We start from the raw sequence: 22,338 nt of genomic DNA on the forward strand, positions 1-22,338 counted from the left end.
GAGCCAGGAAACAGCTAGCCATGGTGAGGAGGAGCAGCAAGTAGATCTATCCTTGCCCTCTAAGAGTTCTGTATTGTCTCAGACTATCCCAAAGGGTGCATGAACTCACACAGGTCTTTTCTGTTTTTGGAAGGTCTAGAAGTTGAAGAATCCACTGTGTATTCACGCATGATCCAGGCAGCTGCACAGCAGAGAGACACCTGCCTAACTATCACTCCAACGGTGTTGGGGGAGAGGCACTTACCGGACCAGCTAGCCTCAGTGACCAGAATCTCTTCCTCTGATCTCACCCTGGGGCATGTGACCAGGGCCCTGTGCCGAGGCATTGTCCAAAACCTGCACTCCATGCTTCCATTTCAACAGCTCAAGGAATGGGGTGTGGAGCGGGTGATTGGCAGTGGGAGTGCGCTGTCCAGGAATGAGGTGCTGAAGCAGGAGGTGCAGAGGGCTTTTCCCTTCCCAGTGTCCTTTGGGCAGGATGTGGACGCAGCTGTGGGGGCAGCACTGGTCATGCTCCAGAAAAATCTTAACCAGAGGGAGTCTTAGTGCATTCTTTGGCCAAAGGACTGTTGGAAATTTTATCTAATTCACATTCCTGACATGACGTTTGGCTCATCCTCTTCCTGGACAGTTTTGTGGGCAGCTTTTAAGCAAAGCTTGTTTGACCAAGGCACCATCTTGACCAAGAACCTACCTTCAGGGCATACTCTAATAGTGCAGCCAAGAGTCATCAACTGGATCCCAAATCCGTGCTTTCCAAGAGACTTGCTTGGGAACCACTCACAAATGTAAATGTGGAAAAAAGACAGAGGGAAAAAAAAAGAAAAGGAACAGTAGCCCAGCATCCTGGTCAGTAGGCTCCTCTGTGATTCACCTGTAAACAAAGGGAAAATAAATGTGGACCTTAGACACCAAAAAGTCTGGTGGCTCTGGGCTCCAAGTAGGAAAAGAAGACACCCCCCCTCCCCTTTCTGGCTTTTGGAATGATTGTCTATTGGGACATGAAGCCCAGACTTGCATCACAGGCACTGTTGGAAAAGTCTTTGCCTACTGGATTGTGTGTCCCTGAGGCCCCTCTCCCATTCTTGTTTTCCCTTAGCTACAACTGGTTAGCTGACGCCAGGAGTGGCCCAAGATAGTAAAGCAGAGTGGCTGAGATGAAGAGGCAAGGGTCTGTGCTGACCTCACCACATGCTTCCCCTTCCAAGGAGAGCCTGCTGCAGGGGAGCTGCTCCAGATCCTTCTTTTATATTATTTTTAAAAATATTTTATTCATTTTTTGAGACAGAATGAGAGATAGAATACAAGTGGGAGATAGGGGTGAGGGAGAGGGAGAAGCAGACTCCCCACTGAGCAAGGAGCCTGATGTGGGACTCCATCCCAGGACCCTGGGATCATGACCTTAGTTGAAGGCAGACACTTAACTGAGCCACCCAGATATCCCTGGAGCTGCTCCAGATCCTTAACGCAACTGGCTTGAAGGCACAGAACAGGGCAGGAAAGGTGGGTAGCGTGATCAGCAATGGGGATAGATGCTGCATAGCTCTGCCATTCAGATACATTTTTCCAAAGGGTCTGATTAGGCATTAATTATCAGGATACTTTTTTAGGCATATGTCTGGGCAGTAGTGTGTTTTTGCCCCTGTACATTCTTGGGAAGTCTTCCAAGGGAAGGGATGTGGCTGGGCATGTTCCTATCAGAGAGGGTGGCCAATTTAATGAAAAAGAACCCCTCATCTTGCAGGCACTAGCTTTTCTTTCTCTTAGTGAAGGCCTTGCTGGCCCACTACATATTCCTGGCTTGCAGAAACGTCCCATGGGAGTCAGCATCCCTGCAGGGATCCCAGAGCATCTTTTTTCTTTTTTAAATTGACATTCGATTTCCCAACATGTAGTATAACACCCAGTGCTCATCCCATCAAGTGCCCTCCTCATTGCCCATCACCCAAGTTCAACAGTTACCCCATCCCCCTACATAACTCCCCTTCCACAACCCTTTGTTCATTTCCCAGAGTTAGGAGTCCCATGGTTTGTCTCCCTCTCTAATTTTTCCCATTCATTTTCCCTCCTTTCCCTTATAATCCCTTTCACTATTTCTTATATTCCTCGTATGTGTGGGACCATGTGATGATTGTCCTTCTCCAATTGGCTTACTTCACTAAGAATCATACCCTCCAGTTCCATCCATGTTGAAACAAATGGTGGGTATTCATCCTCTCTAATGGCTCAGTAATATTCCATTGTATATATAGACCACATCTTCTTTATTCATCTATTGAAGGACATCATGCCTCCTTACACAGTTTGGCTATTGTGGACATTGCTGCTATGAACATTGGGGTGCAGGTGTCCTGGCATTTGACTACATCTGTATCTTTGGGGTAAATATCCAGTAGTGCAATTACTGGGTCGTATGGTAGCTCTATTTTTAACAATTTGAGAAACCTCCACACAGTTTTCCAGAGTGGCTGTACTAGTTCACATTCCCTCCAACAGTGCTAGAGGGTTCCCCTTCTCCACATCCTCTCCAACATTTTTTGTTTCCTGTCTTGTTAATTTTCGTCATTCTTACTGGTGTGAGGTGGCATCTCATTGTGGTTTTTTGATTTGGGTTTCCTTAATGGTACATGATATGGAGCATTTTCTCATGTGTTTATTTGCCATGTGTATGTCTTCCTCTGTGAGATTTCTGTTCATGTCTTTTGCCCATTTCAGGATTGGATTTTTTTGTTTCTTGGCTGTTGAGTTTAATAAGTTCTTTATAGATCTTGGGCACTAGCCCTTTATCTGATATGTCATTTGCAAATATCTTCTCCCATTCTGTAGGTTGTCTTTTAGTTTTGTTGACTGTTTCTTTTGCTGTGCAAAAGCTTTTTATCCTGATAAAGTTCCAATAAGGTGGGAAAAGAGAAAAAGTATTGGAAATTTTTAGTCTGGTATAAAAATGAGTCATAATGGAAAAAGGGAAAAAAGAAGGGAAAAAAAGGGACCCTCTAGTTCTATATACTATTTTCCCTTGATTTTCCCCTGGTCCTGGAGCTTTCCAGTGCTGCTTGGTCAAGAACTTGCCCTTCCCTTTTACTTCCAGGTAGTCTTATGGGGCAGGGGCCTGCTGTGCTGATTTTCAGGTGTGTGTGCCAGGGCAGAGATGCCCTGCCCTCCACCCCCCTGCCGATGCAGGGCTCAATGGGAGCTGTTTACCTCGGTGAGAGGCCCTTTGGTCCCGGCAGCCCTGCCTCCCAGGCATAAGGTGAAAGAAGGAGGAACAACAACAATGGCAGCAGCGGCCAGAATTCCAGCCCTGGAGTCAGCTCCCCACTAGTAACTAACGCAGTCTCCCAGTCCACACTGGCTTAGATATTCCCTGGGCAGTGCGGGGGCGCTGATCTGCACAGCTTGGAGGCGCCCGGCGGCAGGGGAGTCCTCGCTGTCTTGTGTCCTCCTTGCTTCTGCCTGTGCCAGGGGGAGCACAGGATTGAACGCTGTGTCTGCTCAGCACCCTGGGATCTGGGCCCTGTGCTCTGGAAACACGCTCCTAAGGTGGGCGGCTCCCGAAGGCAGCAGGGCACAGACACCTCCGTTGGGAGCCCCCGCCTAACCGACCAGCTTCTCCCAAATGCCCTTCTGCTGTGTGCTCCAGCCCTTTAGGGAGATCAGTCCATAGTTTGCAGTGAGCTTTCCCCCCGGGTGCGCTTCCTTTATTAGTGACTCTGGGAATCTGGAGGCTTCACTGCACCTCCTGAGATTCTGCCCAATTTCCCCACTGAGCACTTTTCTGTCCGGGAAAACTCCAGCGTGGCTTTTTAAAGTTCCCACTTCTTCAGGGCTGGGCTTTCCTGTCCCGGAGGCTCTCGCCACTCTGAGCTGGCCCGGCTACTGGTGGGGCCCCTCCCCCCACTTCAGTTCTTTTTTTATTTTTTCACCTTCTTAACTTTGTTAGAAGCAAAAACTTTTCTCTCTGTAGCATTCCAGCTGTTCTCTCTTTAAATCTCAGGTCAAATTCGTAGGTGTTCAGGATGTTTAGAAAGTTTTCTAGGTAAGTTTGTGGGACCAGGTGAGTTGAGGACCCCTACTCTTCTGCCATCTTGCCGAGGAGCTCTCCAGAAAACCGATCTAGAACATCTTAAACCTTCCTGTAGTTGGTAGGAATGACTATGGCATGGCTTCCAGGAGAAAGCCATTGTTGCTGTGTCTAGTTCAGATTCCTAAGAGTGATTCCCAAGGCTCTGGCAGGCCTGACTCTGAGGCACCCGGGCAACTATGAATTTGGGAAGTAGTCATGTCTCTTTGTAAATGTCACTTTATGAATCACATGATTGTCCAAAGCTCTTAGATTAATCCACCTGGCCATGTTTGTTAGATTTCAGAAACTAAAGCTCATTCTTCCAGAGCCTTGTTCCTTTCATAAGACACTTGTCAGCTTTGGGAATATCATAAATTATGGTAGTGTCCCAGAGAATGGAAGCTCTGTCAGCTTGGGTTCCATGTTAGGGTAGTATAGTGTAGAACCCTCACCAAGAGATGAGCAACATGAAGTGTGACTGACAAATAAACCTTTGATGTTTGAAACCACTGAGATTTGGGGATTGTTTGTTACCATAGCATAATGTAGTGTATCCTGACTACTACAGCCACAGCACAGACTACCTGAGAAGCCTCAGCTGCACCCAGCACAGATCCAGACATTTATTGGCACCCCCTAGGGACCTGGGTGTTATTTCAGGACAGTGATGAGTTATTGAATTTCCATCACTAGGGAATGAAATAAATAATAGGACAGATTTATGTATATGCAGAAGGAAGAACAATTCATTCTTTATGTAAGTGACACTGAGCTAAACCTTGGAGAGTTTCAGTCCATCAATACCAACAATAATGTTTTTTGAGTACCTGCTTTGTACTAGGAACTAATCTAAACTCTTCTTGTTTGGACCTATTTGATCTTTATGGTGACCCTAGAAGGTGGGTACTATTATCTTCATTTCTCAGCTGAAGAAAATGAGACACAAACGAGCTGAAGAAAACGAGGTAGTTAAGTAATCTACCTAAGATCACAACTCTAAGATTCAACCCCAGAGCCCACTTTCTTCAGCGCTCTAGGCTGAGAGAGCAAATGCATTCATTCACATGAAAGACTGACAGGAGCAGAGTGTGATGAATTGTCTGGTATAACTTTGTCATAGGGCATATGAAAGGGTGTGATGGGATTTGTGACTGGAAATGTTGGCCAAACTGTGAAGGGTCTTAGATGCCAGATGGAGGGGCTTGGACTTTCTCCTGTGGGCAGTGGAGAGGAGGGCAGGCTTCATGGGTCCTGGGAGTATAACTGCTGGCCACATAGACTCTAGATTGGAGAATGGGTATTGCAGAAGGCAGAGGCCCAATTGGAGGGGCCTAGAAGACAGTCTGTGAGAGATGGTGGGCCCTAACCAAGCTGGGGGCAAAGCCTGCCACACATAATTCTTCCTTTGGCCCTTGACTATGCCTAGACCATATAATGTTTATATGGCTTTCATGCTCTCTGTTTTTCTTCTCAGCTACACTGAAAGCTGCTTGAGGGAAGGGTTCCTCCTAAGGTGTTCTCTGCCTTGTCCTTCTCCTTAATCTCAAGCTGATGCCCATGTTTGGAATGCCCTCCTCCCAGGGCAGAACATTATGCCTTGTCTGAGGCCCAGCTCAAATACCGTCTGCCTGCTACAAAGTCTCCCTGGCGGCATGTTTGTCACTGGATCATCAATATAGCTGATATCCAGGACCCCAATCAGTGTTTACTGTTGGCATGGCCTGTTGGTTCCTGGCTTGTGCCCGTCATAGGGTGCCCCAGCCAGTAAAATGTCAGAGAGAGCCTACTGTCTTCGTCCTCATGCATCCTGACCTCCTTGAGGGCAGAGACCGTCTTACTCACCCTGCTCACTTGCTGTGGGTTTGCTAGTGCTCAGTGGTCCTTCAGGAAAGAGGGCAGTTTGTACCTGACCTCTTGTCTCAGCCGTGATTAGATGGACAGATCACATCTTTGAAATTGAGAGATTCTTGGTTGACAGACAGTGTGTGAGTCATGAAACATTAAGCAAATCTTGTTTTTTTTTTTTTTTTCATTAAAAAACAATTAGTCACAACCTCGAGCTAATGGCCGGATATAGCTCAACAGTCAGCAGATGTGGTTCTCATTTGAAATAATGAAGATGAGAACCATAATCCCTCATGCTTGCCTAGGGCTTTACCAGCTCACAGAGACCATTCACACCCCGTGTCCTTAATAATCCCCAGAAAAGCTCTGTAAAGCAGGTAGGGCAGGTGCTCTCACCCATTTTGTGGATGAGAAGACAGACCCAGAGCTTCAGCTATCAACCCAAATTTATGCAGTGGGCCTGCAGTGGCACAGCTGGGCCTCCTCTCCCACCTCCATCCTCTGCCCATGCTCCTGACCCTCGATCTTTTCTCCCTCTTGTTCCCAGTTCCCACTCTGGGTCCCAGTTCTGCATAGCAAGGGCTTGGCTCTCACTTTGATGCTTTATTCCTTCCTGGCTTAGGTGGCCAGCTCCATTCACTTCTGGAGCGTGATAACCCCTTTCACAGAGCCCTGCTCTTCATGGGAACTGACTCATATGGGGACTTGGTGACATGAATGCACAGATCAAATGCAGAAAGGAAAGGAGTTTTCTTCCAGGGTGGATGTTTGCCATCTGGATCTGGGATCCCTGAAGCCATTTAAAATCTGGGAGGCAAGACACAAAAATCCGGGAAGTTAAATGTCAACAGAAGATTTAGAAAGCTCAAGACAAGACTAGTAGAGTTGGTACTGTTCTTGAGTGGGTTACAGGCACTTGCAGTGGTGCCTTCACCACTTTCCCTGGGACCAGAACTAGTGCTTCTTGGTTCCTACCTGGTTCCTCCCAGAAATGTCAGGCTGACAGTTCCTGATTTGGGTGATCAGGCTTTTTCAGCACATGAGAGTTTGCTAGTTTCTAGTTGTATCAGAATGTCTGGCTTCCAATCCAAACCCAGATGGAGGAAGAAAATTAGGATTCTAATTGCCAGAGTCAAAGACTCAGTTGAAGTCCGTGTGCCCCCTGGTGGTAACACTGGGTGAACTGCAGCTGACTTGGCTCACCCACTTGCTGGTGGGGCCTCCAGCACTTCCTTCACTGCCTCTTGTCCCCATCAGACCTGAGCTTGGAGTAAATGCCCCCTCCCAGAATTCATCATTAAAACATGATCTACTTACTAAGGGTTTTAATGGGTACATCATTGCATATATTCAAGAACACCCTTGGATTATGGAAGCTGGGGTGGAAAGGGGCTCAGACGAACACCTTATTGTACATTATGACCCAGAAAACTATGCTGATGGCAGCAGTGCTCCACCCCAAGGTCTTGTCTCTACCACCATTTCATGAGTTTTAGTAGAACCACTCAGTGCTGGTTTTGCTCAGAAAAAAACTATGCCAATAAATATTTGCAGTGTGTTACTTTGGGCAAGGCATGGAGCTAGGCTTAGAGAAGGAAAATTGATGGGGCAAGAGCATTGTCGCCCTGGAGCATTAAAATCTGTGAAATTAGAAACAAACATCAGAGAAGTTAAAGTTCGGTACAAGCTTTAGGAAGCCTCAGACAAGACTGGGATGATTGTCACTGTCCTTGGGTGGGTTACGTAGCCTGTCTATATTTCATTTCCTAATCTATAAAATTAGGACAAAAATCAAACTTTCCTCATGAAACCTTGTGACAGTTTGATGAGTTAATGCCTAAAGTGCTTAGCCCAGAACATGGCATGCTGCATGGGCTTAATAAGCATCCACTGCTATTATTGTCATTGTGATCACATGTGCCAGTTGCTATAGGAAGGTATAGTCTGAGATTTCTGTAATATAGAGGTGGGCACTTTGGCTGGGCCCTTGGTGGGAGGCTTTTTGGAGGAGCTGGGAGTTGGGGGCTTAGAGTCTCAGCATCCATGGGTCTCACCTGCCACCTGGGCCTTAAAGATGAGTTAATGAGATGCACAGCACAAACATGAACAGAAGGTGGGCAGGGGGAGAGCATGGAGGCAGGCACAGTTAGTGTGGCTGGGGAGGGGATGTGTCTAGGTGGCAGGAAGGGCTGCACCACCCTGGGAGTGGAGATGGGGGCTGTGGGCTCAGGGTGCTAGGCTGAGGGATAAGGTTCAGTAAGGGTGCACAGTCCGGAGGATATTCCAGGACTGGGGATTGGGAGGTGGTGGGCCAGCGTGCTGGGCCAGGGAAGGGAGGCACTTCTGGTGCCTCAGGTGAGAGGAGGTAGCTGCCAGCTATAGAGAGGGATAGATATGAGCCACAGAAATGTAGCCTAGACAGTGAAGACAGAGAAGGAGAGGCTGGAGATGACAAAGTATGTCAGGCTTGGTGAGCACAAGAAAGTTGGTGCCTCTATAGGCAGGGACATTGACAGGAGGGAATGTGGAGAGCAGAGGAGTCTTTCTTGGGATGTTCTGAGTAGATGGGGTTTGTGGTCTTCATCTGGAGATTCCAGGAGGTAGGGATGGAGCCCAGTGGAGAGGGTAGGGCTGGACCCCTGGATGAGGGGGGTCCCTGGCTTGTTGGAGGATTGGGGGTCTCAGAGAGGGGTGGGAGGATATAAGGATCAGTCCTGCGGAGTCCCCATGTGTTGAGGAAAAGCTTTCAGGGAAGGAGGAGAAGGGCCACAATTTCCCCGGTAGCCCTTACAGCATGAATGGTACCATGCAGGCCCTGGGGATGTGGTCAGCACCCAATGCCTGTTACAAAGGGGACATATTTAGTGATATGTGTTGTCCTCATTGGAGGCAGAAATCACCTTGGAAACTAAGGGGACAGTTTTGGTGGAGAGTGTAACCTTCCCCTTCTTGGATTTTGTCTGTGTGCTGGCCAGTTGTCTCAGTGCCTTTCTCAGATGTTTCCACTCATGCCCCAGGGCTGCAACCGGCTGAGACTTGGCCCTGGCCGAAGCAGTATGCGAGCCAGAGGCCATCCCTAAGACAGCATAGGCATGTCAGTCTCCATACTGAGGTGTTCCCTTCAGCACCTCTGGCCCACACATGTGGTTAGAAGGAACAATGACCCCAGAGAGCTTGCAGGTTGAGGCAATCACTGCTGGTGAGTTTCAAATATATATAACAGATAGTTATGTATGATTAAGGATGAATTCCATGATCCAGCAATCCCACTTCTGAGTATATGCCCCAAAGAATTGAAAGCTGTGACCCAAAGAGGTATTTGTACACCCATGTTCATAGCAGCATAATTCATCCCATAGTTAAAAGTTGGAAACAACTCAAGTGTCCATTGACAGATAAATGTATAAATAAAATGCATTATATACATATGATGGAATATTATTCAGCCTTATAAAGGGAGGAAATTCTGCAATTTGCTATGGATGAATCTTGAGCATATTATGCTAAGTGAAATAAGCCAATCACAAAAAGATAAATACTGCATGATTCCACTTACGTGATGGTCTTATAGTATTCGAATTCATACACAGAATGTAGAATGGTTGCCAGGGGCTGGGGGAGGGGAACAATGGGGAGTTAGTTTTTAATGGGTATAGAGTTTCAGCTTTGTAAGATGACAACAATTCTGGACATGGGTCGTGGTGATGGCTGTACAATATTATGAATGTATTTAATGCTACTGAATTGTATGCTTAAAATGGTTAAAATGGTATTTTTCATGTTATATGTATTTACCAAAATTTCAAAAAAAGGAATGAATTCCAAGGTTCATTTTTATTGAAGCTAAAGTATCACAGATAAAATGGCACACACATAAAAAGATGTCCAAGCAGGGGGCATGGTATGGCATGTTGAGATGGGGTTGGCCTTCATGCCCAGACCAACAGCATGACCTGGGCAATCAGCTAATTACATAGATGTCTCATGTGTAAAATGAATATGGCAATCCCTGCCCTGCCACTGCCCGGGGCTGTTATGTGGCATGGGGGAGTGAGTTTGTTCAGTCTTTCTGTAAACTATAAAATGTCATGCAAAATCCATGCAGTGTCTGCACTTTACTATCTTTTTTTTTTTTTAAGATTTTATTCATTTATTCACGAGAGACACAGAGAGGCAGGACATAGGCAGAGGGGAAGCAGGCTCCATGTGGGGAGCCTGATGTGAGACTCAATCCCCTGATTGGAGATCATGCCATGAGCCCAAGGCAGATGCTCAACTGCTGAGCCACCCAGGAGTCCCTGCACTTTACTCTCTTGAGTCAGGGCTCAACCTTGTGAGATACTCCAAGTAGGGCTACGATGGGCTTTTCTGGCATGTGGCTGCTCATTTCAGGGTGTGTGGGGCCTGTGGCTTATTGGAGTCCTATAGGGTTCTTATAGGCAGCTGCCAGGATGGGTTCTGCAGGACATTTTGGGCTGCAGACCGTATGCATGCTCAGAAGGACTTTGCAGCTTTTCTCAGCCATGTTCTGGGAGGGTATTAAGCCTCACTGTATTAACTTTTCTCCTGTGCATTTAGGATCATACTAAGTGAAATGAGGAAATAGACACAGAAAATAATCCATGAGGTTCCATTAAGAATCCCAGTTGAGCAAGCCTGGGACCTCCCACTCCAATTTCTACACCAGGGCTCCACAGGGAATGAGAGGCCTGAGAGGCAGGGACTCATCCAAGCTTCCACAGAGTTGGTGGCAAAGCCAGCATTCAAAACCAGGTCCTTAAATGCCAGGCCAGGACTGGGTGACATGACCATTTCCATTCCTTCTACATTTTCAAACTGGAGCAGTGAATTTGTTGAGTTTTTACCCCCAGACCACCCTGTCTGTAGGAGTGGTGGGCTTGGAAGGGCTGAGCCGTGCCCTCCTTTTCCGTGAGAGCTGAGCTCACAGCTCTGGCTGGTTCAGGGCTGTGTGTGGCTAAGTGCACCAGAGCCCTGGCATGGCTGGAGGCGGGGCAGCCGCTAAGTGGTTTCTGAAAAAGGGCAAAAATGATGGGAAAAGCTCTGGGATCCTCTGGGAATCAGAGCCACGGCAACAGCAGCTGCTGCCATTGCTGGAAGCATTTTCCTTGAGTGCCAGAGCATACCCACGGTTCATCCCTGCCAGCGCAGAACAACCGCGACCTGGGGAGAGGCCAAGGACCCTCACAGAGGCAGGGGAGGCAACTCTTCTCCCCACACGAATCCAACTCTCCCTTCAAATAACAACGGCCTTGGAGCTTGCTGGTACCTGCCGTGTCTGGAGTGTGCCTGAGTCTAGCTGGTGAGTCCTTTTTATTGTTTGATGGCTAATGTAGATGTTAGCTTTTAGAATGGCATAGTGAGCTGTCAGAAGCTGAGCCTTTCATCTGTCTAGCTGTGTGACTATGCACAGTTCAACTAGCCTCTCAGCACCTCATTTACCCCCTCTGAACACAGGATAATAACAGTGGCTGCTTCAAATGTGGTGGTGACACTTAAGTGAAGCTACAGCTGTGGTGCACTTAGCGTGGCTAATCGTAAACACTTGGCAAGTGATAGTGGAGGTTGCTATTGTCAATGTGTATCATTTGCACCAGAGTCATCCTGGACATCCATCCTGGAGTGAAGAGGCCATGGCTCCTGCCGAGGCCAGTGGTTTGTGGCTGGAGGTTTCACTGGATTGCCCTCTCTGGACTGAAGCGGTGCTGGGCTGGGAAGCAGGAGTCCTGGGTTCTTGTCTAGGCTCCACTTATTCTATGTTTTGGGTAGAGTTCTTCTGGATCTTCATCCATAGTTTGGGTATTCCCAGATCTCCATATCTCTTTAGGAAATACTCATGTAGGCCAACAGGGCAAAGATGATCTGGGTTGGGTCCTGGACCAGCTCCCAAGAGCCTGCAGGGAGGCTAGAGGCAGACAGATGCTTTGAGCAGAGAGGGAGCAGGAGAGCCGCACCCAGGATGTCTCATCTGGATTGGGGAGAAAATAGAGGCTTCTCCTGGATGGTGGGCATTGTCCTCCCTGGCTCTGGAGTTGCGAAAAACCCAGAGGCTAAACCAAGTCTTTGCTAAGCAGGGTCACTTTTTCAGGTCTGTCCTTTAGTCCAGATTGCTATTTGTGAATCTTATATAAACCAGAACCACCATCTCCATCAGATACTCCAAGTCATGGTTGGAAATTCCCCCATCATTGTAGAACATTGTGACAGGTACATTGCCATGGAGCTCATGTGCTGGACAGACTACTCTGTCCCTGTCTACCCCACAACCCAGAGCAAATGGCTTCTTGGTCCCTGTCCTTCCCTCTGCTCCTGAAGAAGCTTGGTTTCCAGTAGGGAATTAGGTGCGAGGCATGCAGCACAGATTTGGGGTTTGTTTCTTGGGTTTGGTTATATTCAGACCAGAGGAAGAGGCAAAAAGAAATACCATGGAAAGGTTTTGTGGAGGCTCCTGCTAATGGGTACTCTTGTTGGGATGTTAAGAGCTGTGAGTCAGGCAGCAGGTTTATTCTTCATTTTGTGGCCAGTCCCATCCAAGGGGTCAGCCCTGGGAGAGCCAGGCCTGGCATATGGCCACATCTTACTTATACTTCATTTTGGGCTTTGAGCTTTTAGGGATGCTTGTTTGAGCAGGAAGGTGCTACAGGCTGGGGCTTCTGATTGAAAGGGTACCATCTCTGCCTGCCTGGCCCAGGGCTGGGGGACCCTGGTCTGATCTGCCCCCACCCCACCCTGAGGTGAGACCTAGGGCTGAGTTTAATGGCTGAGAAGAGCCTGAGCCTTCAGAGAGGTGGTGGAGTGCTGGAGATGCTCTGGGGTCAGGCTACTGCGTGTCCAATCCAGGTCCCCACTCTGCCTGTGTGGCCTTGTGTAACCACTGTGTCTGAGTTTCCTCATCTGTCAAATATTTACCTCTTAGAGATATGAAAGTGAAGTGAGTGCATGGGAAGTGCTAGAACACCATCTTGGCACAGCACAGGCTCAAGCATGTCAATTATTTTCATTCTTACTCATCTCCTGTGCCTTTTAAAGGGGACAGGCTCCCCTTAGTATGAACAATCCTGACCAGAGAGTTATCTTCTGAAAGCATAGACGACTGCTGGTGTTCATTCATCTGAAGCTTCTCATGGCTTCCTGCCATCTACACAATAACATCCACATCCTGTTCCTTGACATTCAAGGACAGTAGCCATTTGGTTCCAACCCGACTGCCTGCCTCCCAGTCCACTGGCTTGCTCTCCATCAGGTATTCTGGGATCCCCATCCTCTTCCTTCAGTCCCAGACCAACCCTGCTCTCCTTCCAGGCCCAGATCCTCTGTCACTTCCTCCAGAATCCTTCTTCAGGACCCTGGCCCCCCTCCTGTGATATCCCTGCCTCAGCCAGCACCTGGTTTCTGTCTTAGATGGGGCCTGAATGCTCTCTGTACCCCCAGCACAGGCCTGGATACCCAGTAGGATTCAGCAGATGGGTATTGAGTGATGGAATGAACAAATGGGTGAGTGGTTGGAAATGGGATTCTCTGTGGCTGGGAACACTTCCTGCTGCAGAGTTTCCATCTGATGGATGACCCAGAGAAATACTCAGGCCCTCCTCAAAGTAGAACAACAGGCAGGAGGGAAAATGGGTCTATCTTATTCACAGGATGTGGAGTGGTGATGCTGCCTCATTTTCTTCCCCCAAGGATCTGGGCATCAGATCATAGCTGATTTATTGTTAAGGCCCAGCCATGTGTTCTGAGTGTTCACTGCCTGAATGTACACTTGAAAATGCAGGTCTTGGGGTGCCTCCCATTCCTTCAGTGGCATTTTCTGGAATCCAGCCACTGCTGGAACATGAATCTTGCTTACTTCCTATGCAAATAGGAATAAAAAAAGGTCTGTATGTGATCTCTTTCCTGTCCCCCACAGTGACCAGCACAACTTTTTTTTTTTTCATCAAGAGGGGGATCAAGAAAGCTCCCTGCTCAGGAGGTCACTGGGTGTGGATACGTCAGTGCTGGATATAAATTGCTAGACTGCATAATGGACGGTGCAAAGAGGACCCTGAAGAATGATGGACAATCAACTCAGGCCACTCAGGAGGGGTTGGGAGCATGGGCAGTGCAGAGCTTGGAGGTTTGTTGGGCCCCAAGAGGAGGTACTGCAGGAGCAAAGGCCTCTGAGATGCAGGACAGCTTTGGGTACTAGAGAGAGGGGATGCCCCACTGGATGGAGGGAAGAGTGGGAGAGGAAGTTAGGAAGGGAGTGGGAAACAGTATCAAAACTAGTTCATGGCTGTATGTGCTGGCATGAGCTGCCACCCAAACTCCACATGTTCAGACCTAGAAGGCCTGAACCAGCCCTGAATCACTTAAAGTTTAAAAGTTCAAGGAGGCTTGAAATATGCTAATTTCACAAAAATGACTAAAAGTACAAAAAATCTCCTACAGACTCAGCAGTTATAGCCACCAGGTTGAACAGCACAGGCAGCTGAGCACATGGCTGGTGACGGGACACAGGGCACAGGAGGCCATTGCAGAGGAGTGGGAGTGTGCCGGTCTCTGCTGCCTCCTTGTTTGTAGATACACAGCCTGCCTTGCTCTTTAGGGTTGAGCCATTCTCATCACAGACTTCTCCCCGGAGTGCACAGTCAGTGACAGCTCTTCCATTGCCCCCCTTACTCTGATCTTGGAGGGAGGCAGAGCCGTGGTTATCATCCTACTTTGCAGATGAGGCACCTGAAACCCAGAGAGGAGAGAGTACATTCAAGTCCTTCAGAGCCTGATGGCTCCAGGTTGGGGGACCCATCACTCCTGATCCCAATGCCTGTGGGGCTGCTAGGCCTGCTCACCCCTGGGGCTCTGAGCTAGAAAGTACAGCACCTCTGGAAGCTTCATTTCTGGGGGGGTTAGTGCCAATAGCTGTTTAACCTCTGGGGCTGCTTCACAGGGGCTTCTCCTTGCAAAAGCAATGAGGGCAAATGAGGACTAGAGTCATGTAGTCCTCAAGCTGGGAACAAACCTGATCTTGGTGGCTACCTGCAGGCTGCCTCTTTGGCCACAAAAGATCTGGCAAGGATGAAGAATTGGGGAAGCTCCGATTCAGGGGGGTCTGAGGACCCGCCCCAAGAGGACTCCTGCTTAGACCCCCTGGATGGAGACCCTAATTCCAGGCCAGTTCCAGCCAAGCCCCACATCTTCCCTACGGCTAAGAGCCGCAGCCGACTTTTTGGAAAGTGTGACTCAGAGGAGGCTTCTATGGATTGCTCTTATGAAGAAGGCCAGCTAGCCTCTTGCCCAGCCATCACAGTCAGTCCTGTTGTCATGATCCCGAAACATGAGGACGGCCCCACCTGTGCCAGGTAAGCTGTATCTGGAACCTCGGCCCCTTCCTCACCAGGAGCCAAACTGGGTCACCTGGCTGAGGCCCCAGCTATGGAAATACCACATGGTGCTCTAGATTATAAGCTGTAGGTCATAGAACCAGGGAGCTGGGGAGCCTTCAGCAATCATGTGGTCCAGCATCTGCACTCATAGGAGCTTGGGGACACATGGTCATGGATGCTGGCATATATGCTGATCTTAGATGTAGGCTGATCTCTAGCTGTCCAGGCCTTGAATGCTCACCAGTCCTAAACACTTAGTCTGTAAGTTAAAAAGCTCAAAGCCAGGAGGCTTTTATTTATTTTTTTAAAAGATGCTTAGATTTTTGTTTTATTTATTTATTTATTTATTTATTTATTTATTTATTTATTTATGTATGTATGTATTTATTTATGAGCAAGAGTGAGCATGAGAGAGAGAGAAAGAGAGAGAGAGAGATGAACAGGGAGAGGGGTAGAGGGAGAGGCAGACTCCCCACTGAGCAGGGAGCCCAATGCAGGACTTGATCCTAGGACCCTGGGATCATGGCCTGAGCTGAAGGCAGATGCTTAACTGACCAAGCCATCAGGTGCCCACCAGGAGGCTTTTAGAGAGAAGGTGCAGAACAGTTCTAGTGAGGAGCCCACCAGCTCTTTGGCCTCTACCAAGGCAGGTCAGGGAGGGTGCATAGATTGGCTAACCTCTGGGTAGTGTGAGGACACTTTTTCACTTGTCAGGGGCTATCCAAACCTTTGCAACCCCTGCCTCCAGAGCCCCAGCTCCTAAGCAAGCAGAAAAGTGAGTGGCTTGGGTAGGAGAGGAAGCAGTGGCAGGAGAGACTTTCTAGATGGTGCCTATAGACAGAGTGGGGACAGAATGAGGGCACATATACCTCACGGTTTCTTATTATATCAGTTTCCTGGACAGTCACCTAGACTAAGGGATGGGTTTTGTATCATGTTTTTTCCCCTTTTGGTTTGCCCTGGCTTTTAGTCATGCTCCCCAACAAGCTCTGAAGGCACATCAGAGTAGTTGGATGAAGGTATTTTCTGGCCCATAGGCAGCCATCCCAGGACTCTGTGACTGCTGGATCTGAGAAGAGCCTCAAGCTCTATGATCGCAGGAAGATATTTGAGGCTGTCGCTCAGAATAACTGTGAGGAGCTGCAGAGCCTGCTGCTCTTCCTGCAGAAGAGCAAGAAGCACCTCATGGACAGCGAGTTCAAAGGTAGCCCTGGAAGGCCAGATTCCTGGGAGAGGCCCCGCTGCCATGCCCTGCTCTGACCCTCACTTTGTCTTGCAGACCCAGAGACAGGGAAGACCTGTCTGCTGAAAGCCATGCTTAACCTGCATGATGGGCAGAATGACACCATCCCCCTGCTCCTGGAGATTGCCCGTCAGACGGACAGCCTAAAGGAGTTGGTCAACGCCAGCTACACAGACAGCTACTACAAGGGTGAGGATGAGGACAGGGTCTGGCATGGCTCTGTCCGCAAGCATGCCTGGAGCCAGGAGGCATTGTCATGCCTAGGCGAGTCTCTCAGCTCCTTGCTCCCTGGACCAGCCACTGAGATGGCATCTCCTGGTTCCAGGGGGTCCTTGCCTCCCCCACCTGCTGGACTTGGTTTCTCTTCATATACATCCTGGTCCTATCCTCCTCTCTGTGGACTTGGTGTTCTTTGCCCCTGGAAGCCATGGCTACTCTCTCTGCTACTGTTCCTTGACCTTGGGCAGTTTTGACTACTCCAGTTCCCAGTCTGTTGTTCCCTTGGGGATTTCTACTCCTACCTCAGGGACTCCTTGGGCCCCCTTTGGGCATTCTGGCCTGCTCTCCTCTTGTGCAGGGGAGTCTTCTGGCACTTTCTGCCCAAGTCTTGCCCCTGCACCTGTCCAAGCACAGGACTGTGAGTACAAAGCAATAGCACCCATCCTCCACAGGCCAGACAGCCCTGCATATTGCCATTGAGAGGCGGAACATGGCGCTCGTGACCCTCCTGGTGGAGAACGGGGCAGACGTCCAGGCTGCAGCCAATGGGGACTTCTTTAAGAAAACCAAAGGGCGGCCTGGCTTCTACTTTGGTAGGGAGACCATGTGGTAGATGCTTGGCTTTTTGACAATCACTAAGGGGAGGTTTAGGGTGGAGACAGAGGGATTTGGAGGCTGGGTGGTCCAGGGACCAAACTTAACTATTCGTGAGGCCCATCCTATGCCTGTGTTGGCCGCAGGTGAGCTGCCCCTGTCCTTGGCTGCATGTACCAACCAGCTGGGCATTGTGAAGTTCCTGCTGCAGAACTCTTGGCAACCTGCAGACATCAGCGCCAGGGACTCTGTGGGTAACACCGTGCTGCACGCACTGGTAGAGGTGGCCGACAACACAGCTGACAATACCAAGTTTGTGACGAGCATGTACAATGAGATTCTCATCCTGGGCGCCAAGCTCCACCCTACACTGAAGCTGGAGGGGCTCACCAACAAGAAGGGGCTGACGCCACTGGCTCTGGCAGCCAGGAGTGGGAAAATCGGGGTAGGGGGGGCGTCTTGCCTGAGGTAGGGGTGCAAATTTTGAGGGTGCCATGGAGAGGACTGCCTGCCTTGCTGCCACCTGATACTACCACCCTGCAGAGCCCTCCTTCTGTGACACTTGCCAGAAGGTGTAGGACAGGGGCTAGTAGGTTAGCCAGAGGAATTGTGAAATGCTGAGCGGAAGTCAGCACCACACCTGACTATTTCTGACTTTCACATCTGAACAGCACCAACCAGACAGAGTGGGGGTGGGGTGCTGGCACCTGGGTGCGGGGTGGCTTGAGCCAAGGGTGAAGTGGCTGTGAGCAGGTGTGATCAGGTGATGATGGATCTGATATGGCTGTAGTTGAGGTCTGAGGCAGGGGGCAAGTTGGTCAGGAGGCTGATGGATAGAGGTGAGGGCTCTCCTGGGGCTAAGCTGAGTCTCTGACTGAGCTAGGAAGCAGACTTATTGTTGAGGCAGAGCTGGTGGCCTAGTGGGGATGTGCTTGTGGTGGGGCTGCTTGCTGGCTGGTCTCTCACAGGCTTTTGTATCCCCATGGTAGGTCTTGGCCTATATTCTCCAGAGAGAGATCCAAGAGCCTGAGTGCAGGCATCTGTCCAGGAAGTTCACTGAATGGGCGTATGGGCCCGTGCACTCGTCGCTCTATGACCTGTCCTGCATTGACACTTGTGAGAAGAACTCAGTGCTGGAGGTGATTGCCTACAGCAGCAGTGAGACCCCGGTGAGTGCGCCTGGGCGGGGCCTGGGTAAGGTGGGCTTCTGGGCCTCACTCTGCCCCAGCCCCCTACCCTAGCTTTGTCTTTCCTTTCATCAGTGAAAATCTGTTGCCTGGGGCCTAGGCTCTGATGCCTCATCTCCCTGTTTATTCCCACTGAATGTTTTCCTTCATCATACAAATAATGTAGGGTGATTTTCTCATAAAAATATAAATATTTCAGGTAGACATAAAAACATAAATATTTCATAAAAACAAAAATAATTTTCTTTTTATACCATATAAAAGCATGTAGCTTCATTTTGTTTACATTAAATGGGATCATACTATACAAAATGTGGAACAATCAATTTTTCCATTTAATGGTCTGTCTTGTAGATCATTTTATATGAGTTCATATGGGCCTGCTTCATTAAAAAAAAAAAACCTGGCTGTATAGTGTTCCACAGTAGGGGTGAGGAATAAATTTCCATTGGAGGATTGGGAATTTTTCTAGGATGCCTAGAATTGGAATTGCTAAATTGAAGAAATATGTATGTTTTAATATTTTAATAGGTACTGCCAAGTTGTCCTCCAGAAAGACTATATCAGTTCACTTGCCCACTAGCAGTGGGTATACATCTACCCATGTCCTTGCCAACCAGGATATTATCAATATCTTCTCAAAAACTGATTTAAGTTTTTGGGGCCAAAAATGCTATCTTATTGATGTCTTAATTCTCATTTTCTTGACTAATGTGAGGTAGATAATTTTTAGTATAGTTATCTGACCATTCATATTCCTTTGGTAGATTTCCTGTTCATTGTCCTTGGCCATCTCTTCTACTGGACTGTCGGCCCATTCCTTTTGGTTTGCAGGTGCACTTGCCATAGAATGAATTGATCCTTTCTCTATTGCATATGTTAAAAATATTTTATTTTCTTCCAGTCTGTCTCTTGGCTTCTAGCTTCATATAAGACATCATTTGCTTATAAAAGATTTTCATTTTGAGAGTCAAATTAGTCTTTTTCATTTGTAGCTTCTGTGACTTGTATCTTGCTTTGCACGGTCTCTTCCACTTCAAGATTACACATACACATATCCTGCAATATTTTTGTTTAGCTCCTTTGTAGTTATTTTATGTTTGGCTCCTTAACTTATCTAGAATTTATTTTTGTGTAGGTGTGAGGTAGGCATCTTACTTAATTATTTTTTTTCCAAATGAGGGTACCAGAGCCACTTCATGTAAAGTATGTCCTGCCACAACTTCCCTGTCTGTCCTTGCTGAGCTGATACCTACCCCTGAGGCAAACCTGGGGGATGGAGTCTATGGAGTGATGAGGGGCTGCCACAGCTCACAGGGTAGAGGCTGTGTTTACAGGGGCAAAGTCCAGAGGAGATAGAGGCCTGGCCTGTCAGCCTCCACCTGGGCCGCCATGCTGAATCAGGGCCTTGGACTCAGAATCTTGGATGCAAATGTTCCCAGAGGACTAGCCCGTGTAGGAAATGGCTCTAAAAAGGCTGGGGTGTTTGAACTAGAGAGGAGAGGGCTCTGGGGCCATGGCTGCCATCTTCATATCTCTGAAGGCTCTCTTGGGTGAACATGCCATACTGGGGTCCCTGAGTACAGAACTGGGACAACTGGTAGAAAGCAGAGAAGACCAACATGACTCTAGAGAATAGATCTTCCTGACAGTGTTTCTCTGCAGGCTGCTCGAGTCAGCAAGGAATTTCCTATCCCCAAAGATATTGAAGAAAACACTAAACAGGGACCTTGTTGAGGAAACTTAAGCTTGGGCTGGGGGTTGGGCTCAATGGCCTACAAAGGTTAGGATGACCTGATTTTGGCTCATCCATCTTAGGGATACTGGAACTTTAACGGAAGTCTCTTGGATATGAGATTTTTGTGGTATCTGGCTGGGGAGTGAGCCTCACCTCTTTCTGCTCCCCTTAGAATCGCCATGACATGCTTTTGGTGGAACCACTGAACCGACTCCTGCAGGATAAGTGGGACAGATTTGTCAAGCGCATCTTCTACTTCAACTTCTTCGTCTACTGCTTGTATATGATCATCTTCACTACAGCAGCCTACTACAGGCCTGTGGATGGCTTGGTGCGGCCTGAGGCTCAGCCTCAAGACAAGGGAGTGGGAAGAGAGATGGACATTCTTATAAGACCCCCCTATGACCCAGGCCCAGGCCAGACCCTGGACTCCTTCCTAGCATGCTGGAAAGATGGAAGGATCATCTGGAGCTCCTTATGTCCCTGTGCTCAGCCCTCCATCTCTCAGGCTGTCCTGGCAACACTCCCCTCCCCCTTCTCAGTCCCTCCTTTAGCGTCCTGGTTGGCTGAGGCTGAATGGATGGTCTCTGAGGTCCCTAGTGGCAGAGGAGGGATAACAGGTTAGAAAGATGAAAGAATTAGGGCTCCAGAAGCAACTCTTCCCTGAGTTGGCTGTCTGCAAGGTCATGGGCTGGCATGAGCCCTGAGCCCATTGCCATCCCACTGACCCACTCACTTGCCAGCCCATTGCCATCCCACTTTTGTTCACTCACTTGCTCTTTGTTCATTCCCTGGACATACACTTTTGAGCACATCTTCTGTGCCAGGTCCTGGGCCATCCATCAAATCAGCCTAAGACCAGACTTCTTCCTCTGCCAGGAGCCATGGACTCCTTTGAGTTACTGAATTGAATCCTTTCCATTCAATACCCAAGCACTTAATTTGCTGCCTTTATACACAGGACTTCTTGCTTATAAAATTGATTTAAAATTCCACTTCCCAGTTAGGTGAAACCTGACTTCTCTTGACCTCATAAGGCCTCTTAATAATTTCATTTTATGAGGAAAGAGAAACACGCTGATTAAGACAAGCTAGCGAAGCAGTGTTTAAAACGTCAGTGACAAGCAGAAAGGAAACTTGCCCTAGAAAAGTGTCTGAGACACAAGGATGACATGTATATGGGACATCTCATCTTCCACCATCAATGGAAAACCTTGACAGGGGTTCACCCTGGCTGTGGGAGAAGCAGGAAGCATATGGCATTGGGTCTATAAGACTGTTTCCACCTCTGCCATCAGCCTCTTCTCAGAAGAGCTCCAGGCTGAGGACATTGTCTGGGAGGCAACACAGCACTGTAAGGATAGTCTGCTTGGCACCTAGAGGCTACCACTTTGGGAATCAGGTCCCACAGAGGGGCATCCTTGCAGATGTCCTCAATGATGCACTGTCTTTAATTATGCCTATCTCTTGAACAAGGCTAGCCTCTTGGGCAGGGGCTGACTCTTAATCACAGGGCTTGGTAAATGTTTGTTGAGTAAATGAATGAGTGAATGGAGTCTCTAACTTCTCTGCACCTTGCAGCCTCCCTATAAGCTGAAACACACTGTTGGAGACTATTTCCGAGTCACCGGCGAGATTCTTTCTGTATTAGGGGGAGTCTACTTTTTTTTCCGAGGGGTAAGCATTCCTTCCCACACTGAATTTCCATTATCACCAAAGCAAAAAGCCAAGAGACTCACTTGTTGCTCACTCACTCTTTAATTCGTGAGAGAGATACACAGGTGAAAATGAGAGCCCTCCAGGCATTTATGACTGGGGACTGAGGGTCTACCCCATGGGTTCCTGAAGGCCCAGGATAGTCTTGTTGGAAGATAGTCAGGACTCCTCATTGAATACACAGTTGACCCTTGAACATTGCAGGGGTTCAACTCTCCCCATGGTAAAAATCTGCATATAACTTTTGACCTCCCCCCAATGTAATACTAATAGCCCACAGTTGACCAGTAATATAGTCAATTAACACATATTTTGTATGATGTTATATATTATATTCTTACAATTAAAGAAGC

At 48.3% G+C, this 22,338-nt stretch overlaps 2 protein-coding genes across 8 annotated transcripts in view; both read left to right on the forward strand.

Moving 5' to 3' along the window:
• SHPK (sedoheptulokinase) overlaps positions 1 to 918 on the forward strand; it is a 28,634-nt gene extending 27,716 nt beyond the window's left edge. For all 3 annotated transcript variants that reach the window (XM_041724324.1, XM_041724326.1, XM_041724325.1), the window contains one exon: positions 134 to 918. In XM_041724324.1, coding sequence (XP_041580258.1) covers positions 134 to 546 — 413 coding nt within the window. In that variant the 3' untranslated portion in view covers positions 547 to 918. The remainder of the gene's footprint in view (positions 1 to 133) is intronic.
• A 2,026-nt stretch (positions 919 to 2,944) lies between these two features.
• The window catches only part of TRPV1 (transient receptor potential cation channel subfamily V member 1), a 38,610-nt gene continuing 19,216 nt past the window's right edge, over positions 2,945 to 22,338 (forward strand). For 2 of the 5 annotated variants that reach the window (XR_005983176.1, XM_041726070.1), the window contains exons 1-9: positions 2,945 to 14,039; positions 14,948 to 15,264; positions 16,326 to 16,492; positions 16,568 to 16,720; positions 17,203 to 17,343; positions 17,491 to 17,789; positions 18,334 to 18,513; positions 20,442 to 20,600; positions 21,851 to 21,946. Coding sequence is in view for 4 of the 5 variants with exons in the window: in XM_041726070.1 (XP_041582004.1) it covers positions 13,947 to 14,039; positions 14,948 to 15,264; positions 16,326 to 16,492; positions 16,568 to 16,720; positions 17,203 to 17,343; positions 17,491 to 17,789; positions 18,334 to 18,513; positions 20,442 to 20,600; positions 21,851 to 21,946 (1,605 nt within the window). In the remaining variant the exon portion in view is untranslated. The remainder of the gene's footprint in view (positions 14,040 to 14,947; positions 15,265 to 16,325; positions 16,493 to 16,567; positions 16,721 to 17,202; positions 17,344 to 17,490; positions 17,790 to 18,333; positions 18,514 to 20,441; positions 20,601 to 21,850; positions 21,947 to 22,338) is intronic. The other 3 variants (XM_041726066.1, XM_041726065.1, XM_041726069.1) reach the window with 3 other exon arrangements.

The sequence above is a fragment of the Vulpes lagopus genome, chromosome 12 (assembly GCF_018345385.1).
Source record: "Vulpes lagopus strain Blue_001 chromosome 12, ASM1834538v1, whole genome shotgun sequence".
In the NCBI taxonomy this organism is placed as follows: domain Eukaryota; kingdom Metazoa; phylum Chordata; class Mammalia; order Carnivora; family Canidae; genus Vulpes; species Vulpes lagopus.